The following is a 13,246-nucleotide window of genomic DNA, read 5'->3' on the forward strand; positions in this document are numbered from 1 at the left end:
CCCACCCCCCCCCCCCAGATCCCAATGGATCCCAATGGATCCCAATGGACCCCAGTGGATCCCAATGGATCCCAACCCAAACCTGGAGCTGGGATCCCTCAGGATCCATTTGGGATCCCCCGATCCATTTGGGATCCCCAGGGATCCACTGAAATTTGGGTCAGAACCCGTTGGGATCTGTTGGGATCCCTCAGGATCAACCGGGACCCAGATCCGGGATCCACTGGGACCCTTTGTAGGTCGGGTTGGGATCCGCTGGGATCTCCAGGGCCTGGTGGGATCCGGGTTGGGACCGACTGGGATCCGTTGGGTCTTGGGTTGGGATTTGGGGTCGGGATCTCTCCCAATCCTTTGGGGATCCCCAGGGATCCACTGAAATTTGGGTCAGAATCCATTGGGACGGGTCAGAACCCGTTGGGATCCCTCGGGACCAACTGGGACCCAGAGCTGGGATCTACTGGAAGCCTTTTTGATTTGGGTTGGGATCTGTTGGGATGTACTGGGAACCGAGGGGTTGGGGGGTCGGGATCCACTGGGATCTGTTGGGATCTGGGTTGGGATCGACCGGGATCCCTCGTGATTGGGGTCTGGGATCCCCTGGAATCTGGGTCAGGATCCTCTGGGATCCACTGGGACTCAGGGTCGGGATCCCCGGGATCCATCGGGATTTGGAATCCCAGGATCCGTTGGGATCTCTCAGGATCTGGAGCTGGGACCTGCTGGGATTTGGGATCCCCCAGGATCTGTCGGGATCCATTGGGATTTAGCTTGGGATCAGTTGGGATCCCTCAGGATCTGCTAGGACCCGCCTGGGACCCTTTGGGACCCGGGTCGGGATCAGCTGGGATCCATCGGGATCCTCTGGGCCCGGGATCTGCCAGAACCCGTTGGGGGTTGAACCTGGGATCTGTGTCGGGGTCTCGTGGGATCCATTGGGGCTCAGATCCGGGATCCCCGGGATCTGCTGGGATCTGGGCCTGGGATCTGCCGGGGTTTGGGTCTGGGATCCCTCAAAAATCCATCGGGATCCCCTGGGATTTGGGATCCCTCAAAAATCCGTCGGGATCCCCGGGATCTGCCGGGATTTGGGCCTGGGATCCCCTGGGATCTCTTGGGATCCGCTGGGATTTGGGATCCCCCGGGATCTGTTGGGATCCCTGGGATCTGGATTTGGGATCCCCTGGGATCTCTTGGGATCCGCTGGGATTTGGGATTCCCAGGACCTGTGGGGATTCCTCGAAATCTGTTGGGGTTTGGATCTGGGATCCCAAAAATCCATCGGGATCCCCTGGGATTTGGGATCCCTCAAAAATCCGTCGGGATCCCCGGGATCTGCCGGGATTTGGGCCTGGGATCCCCTGGGATCTCTTGGGATCCGCTGGGATTTGGGATCCCCCGGGATCTGTTGGGATCCCTGGGATCTGGATTTGGGATCCCTCGAGGATTTGTGGAGATTTGGGATCACCCAGAATCCGTTGGGATCCTCTGGGATGCGTTGGAACCCCTGGGATCTGGATTTGGGAACCACTGGGATCTCTTGGGATCCGCTGGGATTTGGGATTCCTCGAAATCTGTTGGGGTTTGGATCTGGGATCCTCTGGGATCCCCGGGGATTGGGTTTGGGATCTCTCTGGATCCCCTGGGATCTGGATTTGGGAACCACTGGGATCTCTTGGGATCCGCTGGGATTTGGGATTCCCAGGACCTGTGGGGATTCCTCGAAATCTGTTGGGGTTTGGATCTGGGATCCTCCGGGATCCCTTGGGATTGGATTTGGGATCTCTCTGGATCCCCTGGGACCTGCTGGGATCTGGATTTGGGATGATCCATGGATTTGTGGAGATTTGGGATCCCCCAGAATCCGTTGGGATCCATTGGGATCCCCGGGATCTGTTGGGATTTGGGACCACCAGGATCTGTTGGGATCCCCTGGAATCTGCTGGGATCCCTCAAGGATTTGTTGATATTTGGATTTGGGATCCCCCAGAATCCGTTGGGATCCATTGGGATCCCCGGGATCTGTTGGGATCCGGATTTGGGATCTCCTGGGATCCCCTGGGATTCGGGATCCCCGGGATCTGCTGGAATTCCCCGGGATCCATTGGGATCTGGATTTGGGATCCCCTGGGATCTGTTGGGATCTGGATTTGGGATCCCCTGTGATCTGTTGGGACCTGGGTCTGGATCCCATGGGATCTGCTGGGATTCCCTGGGATCTGTTGGGATCTGGGTCTGGATCCCATGGGATCTGCTGGGATTCGGGATCCCCGGGATCTGTTGGGACCTGGGTCTGGATCCCGTGGGATCTGCATGGATTCCCCGGGATCTGTTGGGATCTGGATTTGGGATCCGGGTCTGGATCCCGTGGGATCTGCGTGGATTCCCCGGGATCTGTTGGGATCCCTCAAGGATTTGTTGAGATTTGGGTTTGGGATCCCCCAGAATCCGTTGGGATCCTCTGGGATCCATTGGGATCCCCGGGATCTGTTGGGATTTGGGATCCCCTGGGATCCCCCGGGATCTGGGCCTGGATCCCGTGGGATCTGCTGGGATTCAGGATCCCCGGGATCTGCTGGAATTCCCCGGGATCCGCCGGGATCCGCTGGGATTCCCTGGGATCCGCTGGGATCCGTTACCTGGTGGATTCCTCCCCTCGGTAGTAATCGGCCGCCTGCTCGTAGTGCGCCACGGCCTGGGGGGAAAAAATCGGGAAAATTCAGGAAAATTCAGGAAAATTCGGCCAAAAATCCCAAAAAATCCCCAAAAAAATCCCCCAAAACAGCCAGGAGAGACGGAATCCACCCGGAAAAATCCGGAAAAAAATCCCAAGAAACCCAAAAGATTGCGGGAAATCCCGGGGAAAATCCCAGGAAAATCCTGGGGAAACACGGGAAAAAATCCTGGGGAAATCTGGGAAAAATTCCAGGAAAATCCCAGGAAAAGTCTGGGAAAATTGTGGAAAAAACCACCCAAAAATCCCAGAAAAACCCAAAAAGATCCCAGAAAAATCTGGAAATAACCCGGAAAAAAAACCACAGAAAAATCCTGGGAAAAGCCTGGAAAGTTCCCAGGAAAAAAATCCCACAAAGGTCCAGGCAAAACCCAGGAAAATCCTGGGAAAATCTTTGAAAAATCCCAGGGAAAATTCTAGAAAAAAATCCCAGAGAAATCCAGGGGAAAATCCCAGGAAAAAAAATCACGGAAAATGCTGGAAAAAATCTCAGGAAAAAAAAAAATCCCAGGAAAATGCTGGAAAATCTTTGAAAAATCCCAGGGAAAATTCTAGAAAAAAATCCCAGAAAAATCCTGGGAAAACTTGGAAAAGTAATTAAAAAAAAAAAACCAAAAAAAGGAATAAAAATGGGATGAAAATGGGATAAACCAGGATGTAAATGGGATGAAAAGTTAATTTAAAATAAGGTTAAAAAGGGATAAAAAATTCCATAAAAAGGGGATAAAAATGGGATAAAAAAGGATAAAAATGGGGTAAAAATAAATTTTAAATGGGGTAATAATGGGGTGAAAAAGGGATAAAAAATTCCATTAAAAAGGAATAAAAATGGGAAAAATAGATTAAAAGGGGGTAAAAATGAGATAAAAAGGGCTAAAACCAGGATTTAAAAGGCATAAAAATGGGGTGAAAATGGGATAAAAAAATAGATTAAAATGGGATAAAAATGGGGTAAAAAAGAGGATAAAAAAAGGGATTAAAACAGGATATAAAAAGGGATAAAAACAGAATAAAATTGGGATAAAAGCCCCAAAATTCCAGGATAAATCCCAGGAGGGAACAGGAGCTGAAATCCTGGAATTCTCCATCCCTGCCCCTCCCCCCTCCTGGAAAGTTCTGGAATTCCGGCGGCTCCGGGGCCGCCCCCGCTCCGTCTGCTCCTGCTGGGGGCAGGAAATGCTGGAAAATTCCCAGGAATTCCTGGAAAAATCCCAGAAATGCTGGAAAAATCCCAGAAAAATCCCCAGGAAAATCACGGAAAAATCCCCCAAAAATCCGGGGGGAAGCTCAGAAAAATCCCAGAAAAATACAGAGAAACCCCCAAAAATCCCAGAAAAAAAATCCTTGGAAAATCCCCAAATTAAAAAAAAAAAATCCGGGGAAAATCCTGGAAAATTCCCAGAAAAATCCCCCAAAAATACCAGAAAATCTCGGGAAAATCACGGAAAAAATAAAAAAAAAATCCAGGGAAAGTCCCAGAAAAATGCCAGAAAAAAACCCAAATTCCCAGAAAAAATTTTTAAAAAATTCCCAAAGAAATTAAAAAAAAAACCTCCCAGAAAAGTCCCAAAAAATCCTGGAAAAATCCCAGAAAAATCTCCCAAATTCCCAGAAATTTTCCAGGTTTTTTTCCAAAATTTTTGTGGGTTTTTTTTCCAGGATTTTCCTCGGAATTTTCCCAGGATTTTCCTGGGGATTTTTCTGAGATTTTCTGTGAATTTTTCCCAGACTTTTTAGGGATTTCCCCAGGATTTTTTTAGGATTTTCCTGGATTTTTCAGGGATTTTTTGAGGATTTTCCCAGATTATTTTCTGGGATTTTCCCAGAATTTTTCTGGGGATTTTTCCTGCGATTTGTGGGGGATTTTTGCAGGATTTTTCTGGGATTTTTTGAAGATTTTTCCAGGATTTTCCCAGGAAGTTTTTCTGTGATTTTTTTCCCAGGATTTTCCCAGGGATTTTCCAGGATTTTTTTTTTTTTTTTTTTTTTTTCTTTCCAGATTTTTTCCAAGATTTTCGTGGAATTTTTCCAGGTTTTTTTTTTTTTTTTTTTTTTTTTCGGGATCTTTCCAGATTTTTTCCAAGATTTTCGGGGAATTTTTCCGGGTTTTTTTTTTTTTTTTCTGGGATTTTCCTGGATTTTTCCCATGATTTTTTGAAGCTTTTTTTTATTTTTCCACCATTTCCTAGGATTTTTCTGGGGATTTTTCCTGTGATTTTTCTGATTTTCTTCCAGGATTTTTTCTGTGATTTTTGAGGATTTTTCCAGAATTTTCCTAGGGATTTCTGCAGGAATTTTTTAGGATTTTCTCAGATTCTTCCGTGATTTTTTGAGGATTTTTTTTTTATTTTTCCACACTTTCCCAGGATTTTTCTGAGGCTTTTTCCCTGTGATTTTCCTGTAATTTTCCCGGGATTTTTTTCCTGTGATTTTCCCTGGGATTTTTCTGTGATTTTCCCGGGATTTTCCTGTGATTTATCCTGTGATTTTCCTGTGATTTTCCCGGGATTTTTCCTGTGATTTTTCTGTGATTTTCCTGGGATTTGTCTGTGATTTTCCCGTGATTTTTCCTGTGATTTTCCCAGGATGTTTTTCCTGTGATTTTCCCGGGATTTTTTTCCTGTGATTTTCCTGTGATTTTCCCCGGGATTTTCCTGTGATTTTCCTGGGATTTTTCCTGTGATTTTCCCAGGATTTTTCCTGTGATTTTTTTTCCTATGATTTTCCTGTGATTTTCCCAGGATTTTTCTGCGATTTTCCCAGGATTTTTCCCATGATTTTCCTGGGTTTTTCCCGGGATTTTCCCGGGATTTTTTCCGTGATTTTCCTGTGATTTTCCCCGTGATTTTTCTGCGATTTTTCCGTGATTTTCCTGTGATTTTCCCGGGATTTTTCCTGCGATTTTCCCAGGATTTTTTTCCTGGGATTTTCCTGTGATTTTCCCGGGATTTTTTTCCCGGGATTTCCCGGGATTTTCCCGGGATTTTTTCCGTGATTTTCCTGTGATTTTCCCCGTGATTTTTCTGCGATTTTTCCGTGATTTTCCTGTGATTTTCCCGGGATTTTTCCTGCGATTTTCCCAGGATTTTTTTCCTGGGATTTTCCTGTGATTTTCCCAGGATTTTTTTCCCGGGATTTTTCCTGTGATTTCCCAGGATTTTTTTCCCGGGATTTCCCGGGATTTTCCCGTGATTTTCCCGGTATTTTTTTCCTGGGATTTTCCCGTGATTTTCCTGGGATTTTCCTGTGATTTTCCCGGGATTTTTTTCCCGTGATTTCCCAGGATTTTCCCGTGATTTTCCCGGGATTTTTTTCCTGGGATTTTCCCGGTATTTTTCCCGGGATTTCCCGGGATTCTGGGGATTTTTGGGAACGCTGCCCCGGCACCTTCTGGATGTCCAGCAGGTCGCTCTCGTAGATCTCAGCGATGCAGACGTGGTGCTTGGCCGCGATGGTGAAACGGCCCTGGGGGGGAAACGGGGACGGAAACGGGGATTTGGGGAAAAACGGGAATGAAAATGGGAAATTGGGGATGGAAATGGGGGGAAATGGGGCCAGAAACGGGGAATTGGGGAAAAACGGGAATGAAAATGGGAAATTGGGGATAAAAATGGGAAATGGGGAATGGAAACGGGGACAGAAACGGGGATTTGGGGAAAAAAAAGGGAAATTGGGGATGGAAATGGGGACAGAAACGGGGAAATGGGGAAAAACGGGAATGAAAATGGGAAATTGGGGATGGAAATGGGAAATTGGGGATGGAAATGGGAAATTGGGGATGGAAATGGGAAATTGGGGATGGAAATGGGAAATTGGGGAAAAATGGGGACGGAAACGGGGAATTGGGGAAAAAACGGGAATGAAAATGGGAGATTGGGGATGGAAATGGGAAATTGGGGATGGAAATGGGGAATTGGGGATAGAAATGGGAAACTTGGGATAAAAATGGGAAATTGGGGATAAAAATGGGAAACTTGGGATAAAAATGGGAAATTGGGGATAAAAATGGGAAACTTGGGATAAAAATGGGAAATTGGGGATAGAAATGGGAAATTGGGGATGGAAATGGGGGGAAACGGGGACAGAAACGGGGAATTGGGGAAAAATGGGAATAAAAATGGGAAATTTGGGGATGGAAATGGGGACAGAAACGGGGAATTGGGGAAAAACGGGAATGAAAATGGGAAATTGGGGATGGAAATGGGGGGAAACGGGGACAGAAACGGGGAATTGAGGAAAAATGGGGATGGAAATGGGAAATTGGGAATGAAAATGGCAATAAAAATGGGAAATTGGGGAAAAAATGGGAAAATGGAGAAAAAAATGGGAATAAAAATGGTAAATTTGGGATAAAAATGGGAAAAATGGGAATGAAAATGGGAAATTGGGGATGAAAATGAGAATAAAAACGGGAAATTGGGGAAAAATGGGGATGAAAATGGGAAATTGGGGAAAAATGGGAAAATGGGGAAAAAAATGGGAGTAAAAATGGGAAATTGGGGAAAAAATGGGAATAAAAATGGGAAATTGGGGAAAAAATGGGGAAATAGGAATAAAAATGGGAAAAATGGGAATGAAAATGGGAAACTGGGGATAAAAATGGAAAATGGGAATATTCCAAGAAAAAATGGGGATAAAAATGGGGATAAAAATAGAAGAAAAATGGGGATAAAAATGGGAATATTCCAGGGAAAATGAGAACATTCCAGGGAAAAGGGGGATATTCCATGGAATAAATGTGAATTTTCCATGGAATAATGGAAACTTCCCAGGAAAAATGGGAATTTTTCAGGGGAAAATGGGAAAATCTTTGGAAAAAGAGGAATATTCAAGGGAAAAATGGGAATTTTTGAGGGAATAAATGGGAATGTTGCATGGAAAAATGGGAATTTCCCAGGGGAGCAGCTGGGTGGGGGAGGGGGAACAGAAACCCCCCCCAATCCCAAATTCTGGGGGGGAATTTTGGGAATTTTGGGAATTCTCTCTCACCATGTCTGTGTAGATCTCGATGGCACGGAGCAGGCAATTGACAGCCTCTGGAAAAGGGGAAAATTGGGGAAAAATTGGGAAAAATTGGGAAAAATGAGGGAAAAATGAGGGGGAAAATGGGGGGAAAAGGGAAAATGAGGGGTTGGGATTAGACCCCAAATTTTGGGATCAGAGCTCCAAATTTTTTGGGATCAGAGCCCCAAAATCCTCGGGATCAGAGCCCCGAAGTTCCCAGAATTAAAATCCAAAAAAAAATCAGGATTGGACCCCCCCAAAACTTTGGGAATTCTGCCCAAAAACCGCAGGAATTCTGCTCAGAAAGCTGAAAGTTCTGCTCAAAAACCTGGGAATTCTGCCCAAAATTCTGGGAATTCTGCCCAAAACTCTGAGAATTCTGACGAAAACTTTGGGAATTCTGCCCAAAACCCCAGGAATTTTGGCCAAAACTTTGGGAGTTTTGCCCAAAATCCTGGGAATTCAGCCCAAAACCCCGGGAATTCTGATGTAAACTTTGGGAATTCTGCCCAAAATCCTGGGAATTCAGCCCAAAACCCCGGGAATTCTGACAAAAGCTTTGGGAATTCTGCCCAAAATGCTGGGAATTCAGCCCAAAACTTTGGGAGTTTTGCCCAAAATCCCGGGAATTCAGCCCAAAACCGCAGGAATTCGGCTCCATCTGCTCAGCTCGGGGATCCCCGGGGAAAAGGGGGGAAAAAAAGTGGGAAAAAAGTGGGAAAAAAAGTGGGAAAAGGCCCCTCAGGGAGGAGGGGCACAGGAGCAGGGAAAATCCGGGAATTTTGGGAATTTTTGGGGATTTTAGGGAGTTTTAGGGGGATTTTTGGGAGGAGTTTTGGAGATTTTTGGGAATTTTAGGGGGAGTTTTGGAAATTTCAGGGAATTTTGGGGGGATTTTAGGGGGATTTTGGGGAATTTTCAAGGGATTTTGGAGAGTTTTAGAGAGATTTAATGGGGTTTTAGTGGACTTCTAGAAAGGTTTTATTTTAATGAGATTTTAGAGCAATTTTAGTGGGATTTTAGTGGGGTTTTAATGGGATTTTAGAGAGATTTGAATGGGATTTTAGTGGAATTGTTAATGGGATTTTAAAGAGATTTTAATGGGATTTCAGAGAGATTTGAATGGGATTTTAGTGGAATTTTAAGAGAATTTTAGTGGGATTTTAAATGGAATTTTGGTAGGATTTTAATGAGATTTTCATGGGATTTTAGTGGAATTGTTAATGAGATTTTAGAGATATTTTCATGGAATTTTAGAGAGATTTGAATGGGATTTTAGTGGAATTTTAGGAAAATTTTACTGGGATTTTAATTGGATTTTGGTAGGACTTTAATGAGATTTTCATGGGATTTTAGTGAAATTGTTAATGGGATTTTAGTGGAATTTTAAGAGCATTTTACTGGGATTTTAAATGGAATTTTCGTAGGGTTTTAATGGGATTTTAATGGGATTTTAGTGGAATTGTTAATGGGATTTTAGAGAGATTTTCATGGGATTTTAGTGGGATTTTAATGGGATTTCAGAGAGATTTGAATGGGATTTTAGTGGAATTGTTAATGGGATTTTAGAGAGATTTTCATGGGATTTTAGTGGAATTGTTAATGGGATTTTAGAGAGATTTGAATGGGATTTTAATGGAATTATTAATTGGATTTTAGTGGAATTGTTAATTGGATTTTAGTGGAATTTTACTGGAATTTTAGAGAGATTTGAATGGGATTTTAGTGGAATTTTAGGAAAATTTTAGTGGGATTTTAATGGGATCGTAGGGTTTTAATGGGATTTTAATGGGATTTTAGTGGAATTTTAGGAAAATTTTAGTGGGATTTTAATGGGATTTTGGTAGGATTTTAATGAGATTTTTGTGGGATTTTAGTGGAATTGTTAATGGGATTTTAGAGAGATTTTCATGGGATTTTAGTAAAATTGTTAATGGGGTTTTAAAGAGATTTTCATGGGATTTTAGTGGGATTTTACTGGGATTTCAGAGAGATTTGAATGGGATTTTAGTGGAATTGTTAATGGGATTTTAGTGGGATTTTAGGAAAATTTTACTGCGATTTTAATGGGATTTTGGTAGGACTTTAATGAGATTTTCATGGGATTTTAGTGGGATTTTAATGGAATTTTGGTAGGATTTTAATGAGATTTTAATGGGATTTTAGTGGAATTGTTAATGGGATTTTAGTAGAATTTTAGGAAAATTTTAGGGGGATTTTAATGGAATTTTGGTAGGATTTTAGTGAGGTTTTAGTGAGATTTCCGTGGATTTTCCCAGGAATCCGACGGGATTTTTGTGGAATTCCCTCCCCCACGCCCCCAGACCCCCCAGAATTCCCGAAATTCCCCAAAATTCCTGGAATTCCCAGCCCCCACCCTGCGGATCTGCCTTCTTGAAGGCGTGCCCGGCGTCCACGAAATTGGTGGCGGCGTCGTGTTTGCTCTGGAGCTGCAGCTGCAGCTGGGCTACCCTGGAGAACGCTGCTCCTGCCTCTGGAAACAGAGAAAAACATGGAATTAACATGGGAAAAACATGGGAGAAACAGCAGGAATTAATGGGGATTAATGGGGATTAATGGGCAATGATGGGTTGGTGTTTGCTCTGCAGCTGCAGCTGGGCTAAAAACATGAACGCTGCTCCTGCCTCTGGAAACAGGGAAAAACATGGAATTAACATGGGAAAAACATGGGAGAAACAGCAGGAATTAATGGGGATTAATGGGGATTAATGGGCAATGATGGGCTGGTGTTTGCTCTGGAAAACAGGAAAAAAAGTGGGATAAAACTGGAATAAACAGGGAATAAACAGGGGAAAAAGGTGGAATTAACATGGGGAAAACATGGGAAAAACATGGGATCAACAGCAGGAATTAATGGGGATTAATGGGGATTAATGGGGATTAATGGGCAATGATGGGCTGGTGTTTGCTCTGGAAAAGAGGGAAAAAAGTGGGATAAAACTGGAATAAACAGGGAATAAACAGGGGAAAAACGTGGAATTATCAGGAAAAAAACATGGAATTAACAGCAGGAATTAATGGGAATTAATGGGGAATTAATTGGGAATTAATGGGGATTATTAGGTAATGATGGGGTTGGTGTTTGCTCTGCAGCTGCACCAGGAAAACAGAAAAAAAACATGGAATAAACATCAGGAATTTATGGAATAATTATTGGGAATTATTGGAAAAAATACCACGAATTAATTGGGAATTAACGGGAAATTAATGGAGTTAATGGGGATTAATGGGAATTAATGGGGATTAATGGAATTAATGGGCAATGATGGGGTTGGTGTTTGCTCTGGAAAAGAGGGAAAAAAGTGGGATAAAAGTGGAATAAACACGGAATAAACAGCATGGAATAAACATCAGGAATTTATGGAATAATTATTGGGAATTATTGGAAAAAATACCACGAATTAATTGGGAATTAACGGGAAATTAATGGAATTAATGGGGATTAATGGAATTAATGGGGATTAATGGAATTAATGGGGTAATGATGGGGTTGGTGTTTGCTCTGGAAAAGAGGGAAAAAAGGGGGATAAAAGTGGAATAAACAGGGAATAAACAGGGGAAAAACGTGGAATTAACAGGAAAAAAACCATGGAATTAACAGGAGGAATTAATTGGGAATTAATGGGGATTAATGGAATTAATGGGCAATGATGGGTTGGTGTTTGCTCTGGAAAAGAGGGAAAAAAGTGGAATAAAAAAGTGGGATAAAAGTGGAATAAACACGGAATAAACATGGAAAAAACATGGAATTAACAGGGGAAAAAACATGGAATTAACAGCAGGAATTAATTGGGAATTAATGGGAATTAATGGGGATTAATGGGTAGTGATGGGGTTGGTGTTTGCTCTGGAAAAGAGGGAAAAAAGTGGGATAAAAGTGGAATAAACACGGAATAAACAGGGGAAAAACGTGGAATTAACAGGGAAAAATATGGAATTAACAGCATGAATTAATTGGGAATTAATGAGAATTAATGGAATTAATGGGTTAATGACGGGGCTGCTGTTTGCTCTGCCAGAATTCCCAGGACAATTCCCAGTTTTCCCCAGAATAATCCCATTTTTTCCCTGGAATAATTCTCACCACAATTCCCTTTTTCCTTGGGATCATTCCCAATAATTTCTAGAATAATTCCCATTTTTTTTCCCAAAATAATTCCCAGGATAATTGCCACAATATTCCCATTTTTTCCTGCAGTAATTCCCAGAATAAATCCCATTTTTCCCAAAAAAAATTCCCATTTTCCCCCCATTTCCCCCCAAAAATGGGAATTGTTGGGGAAAAATGGGGGAAAAGTGGGAATTATTGGGGAAAATGGGAAAAAAATGGGGATTATTGGGGAGAAATGGGAATTATTCTGGGAAAAATGGGAATTCTGGGGGGTGGGGAGGGAAGCGGGGTGGGAAAAGGGGAATTTGGGCAATTCCGGGCGCTCCCCTCAGGAAAATCCCCAAATTCCCCTCAGGACCCCCCCAATTCCCCTTTTTCCCCCTCCGGCCGCCTTTTCCCCGCTTCCCCACCGTCCCCCCGGGGCTCCCGCGGCCTCCCCGGTGCCGCCGCCCGGCCCGCGCCGCCCGCACGCACCCGAAGAGGCCCCCGAGGAAGGACTGAGCCCCCCGGACCTTCCGCTCCGCCTCGCTCAGCAGCCGCTGCGCCTCCGCTTCCTTCTCCGCCGCCATGGCCGCCATGACGGCCGAGCCGCCGTCCCACGTGACCCCCCACGCCGCGTCACGTGACGGGGAGCGCCCCCTCGCAGCAGCCGCGAATCCGCAGCGCTCCCTGGCGGGCGGGAGGACTGAAAAAGAAAGCGTGTGGGAGGGGTTTATGCAAATTAGGACGCGCGACGGGGCCGAGCGTAACTCAGGTTTGGGGGCGTGGTTTATGATAATTTACAGCGTGTCAGGGCGTGGGGTATGTAAATTCAGAGTACGGGGTTTTCGCTGTTTTTGTGATGGGGCGTGGTTTATGTAAATGAGAGCCACAGGGCTGGCGCGCTGCGCCTCGGGGCGTGGTTTATGCTAATATCCACCCTGCTGGGCGTGGCTTATTCTAATGAGAGGTCCCTCAGGGGGGGGCTTGGCCGCTGAGGCGCCAGCGCGGGGGCGTGTCTATTCTAATGCCTGTCCGGGGGCGCGGTTTATGCTAATCAATTCCTCCCCGTACTTTCCCGGGGGGGGCCCGGTACCGAGCGGGGGGAGTCCCGTTAAACCCCCCCAAGCCTTCCACGTCCCCTCCCCGTCCTTTCCGGCGCGCGGCGAGCGCCGACGGAGTGGCGGCCGCGATCAGGCATCGCCGCGAACCCCTAAGCGGCGGGGCCCGGCGGGGTCCTGGCGGCGTTGCCCGTGCGGGGGCGCCTGGGAGACCCCGCGCCGGGCGCCGCTGAGGCCTCACGGTGAGTCCGCCACACAAAAAAGCCGCGAATCGGCCCCGAATCGCGGCTCTGTCGCGACAGCGGCGGCGACAGCGCGGCCGCGCCCCTCCCCCCCCCG

The 13,246-nt window shown here is 45.4% G+C and overlaps 2 protein-coding genes across 2 annotated transcripts in view; one reads left to right on the top strand and one right to left on the bottom strand.

Moving 5' to 3' along the window:
* Window positions 1–12,483, bottom strand: part of LOC121339389 (alpha-soluble NSF attachment protein-like) — a gene marked incomplete at its 3' end in the record, with an annotated part of 13,298 nt that extends 815 nt beyond the window's left edge. Inside the window, exons 1-5 of the mRNA XM_041411132.1 lie at window positions 12,278–12,483; window positions 10,113–10,257; window positions 7,721–7,767; window positions 6,119–6,196; window positions 2,637–2,692 (exon numbers count right to left, since the gene is read on the bottom strand). Of these exons, the coding sequence (XP_041267066.1) occupies window positions 2,637–2,692; window positions 6,119–6,196; window positions 7,721–7,767; window positions 10,113–10,257; window positions 12,278–12,445 (494 nt within the window). The remainder of the gene's footprint in view (window positions 1–2,636; window positions 2,693–6,118; window positions 6,197–7,720; window positions 7,768–10,112; window positions 10,258–12,277) is intronic.
* A 490-nt stretch (window positions 12,484–12,973) lies between these two features.
* BICRA (BRD4 interacting chromatin remodeling complex associated protein) overlaps window positions 12,974–13,246 on the top strand; it is a 28,566-nt gene continuing 28,293 nt past the window's right edge. Inside the window, exon 1 of the mRNA XM_041411129.1 lies at window positions 12,974–13,149. The gene's annotated coding sequence lies outside the window, so the exon portion shown is untranslated. The remainder of the gene's footprint in view (window positions 13,150–13,246) is intronic.

The sequence above is a fragment of the Onychostruthus taczanowskii genome, unplaced genomic scaffold (genome assembly GCF_017590055.1).
Source record: "Onychostruthus taczanowskii isolate IOZ18803 unplaced genomic scaffold, ASM1759005v1 scaffold340, whole genome shotgun sequence".
In the NCBI taxonomy this organism is placed as follows: Eukaryota; Metazoa; Chordata; class Aves; order Passeriformes; family Passeridae; genus Onychostruthus; species Onychostruthus taczanowskii.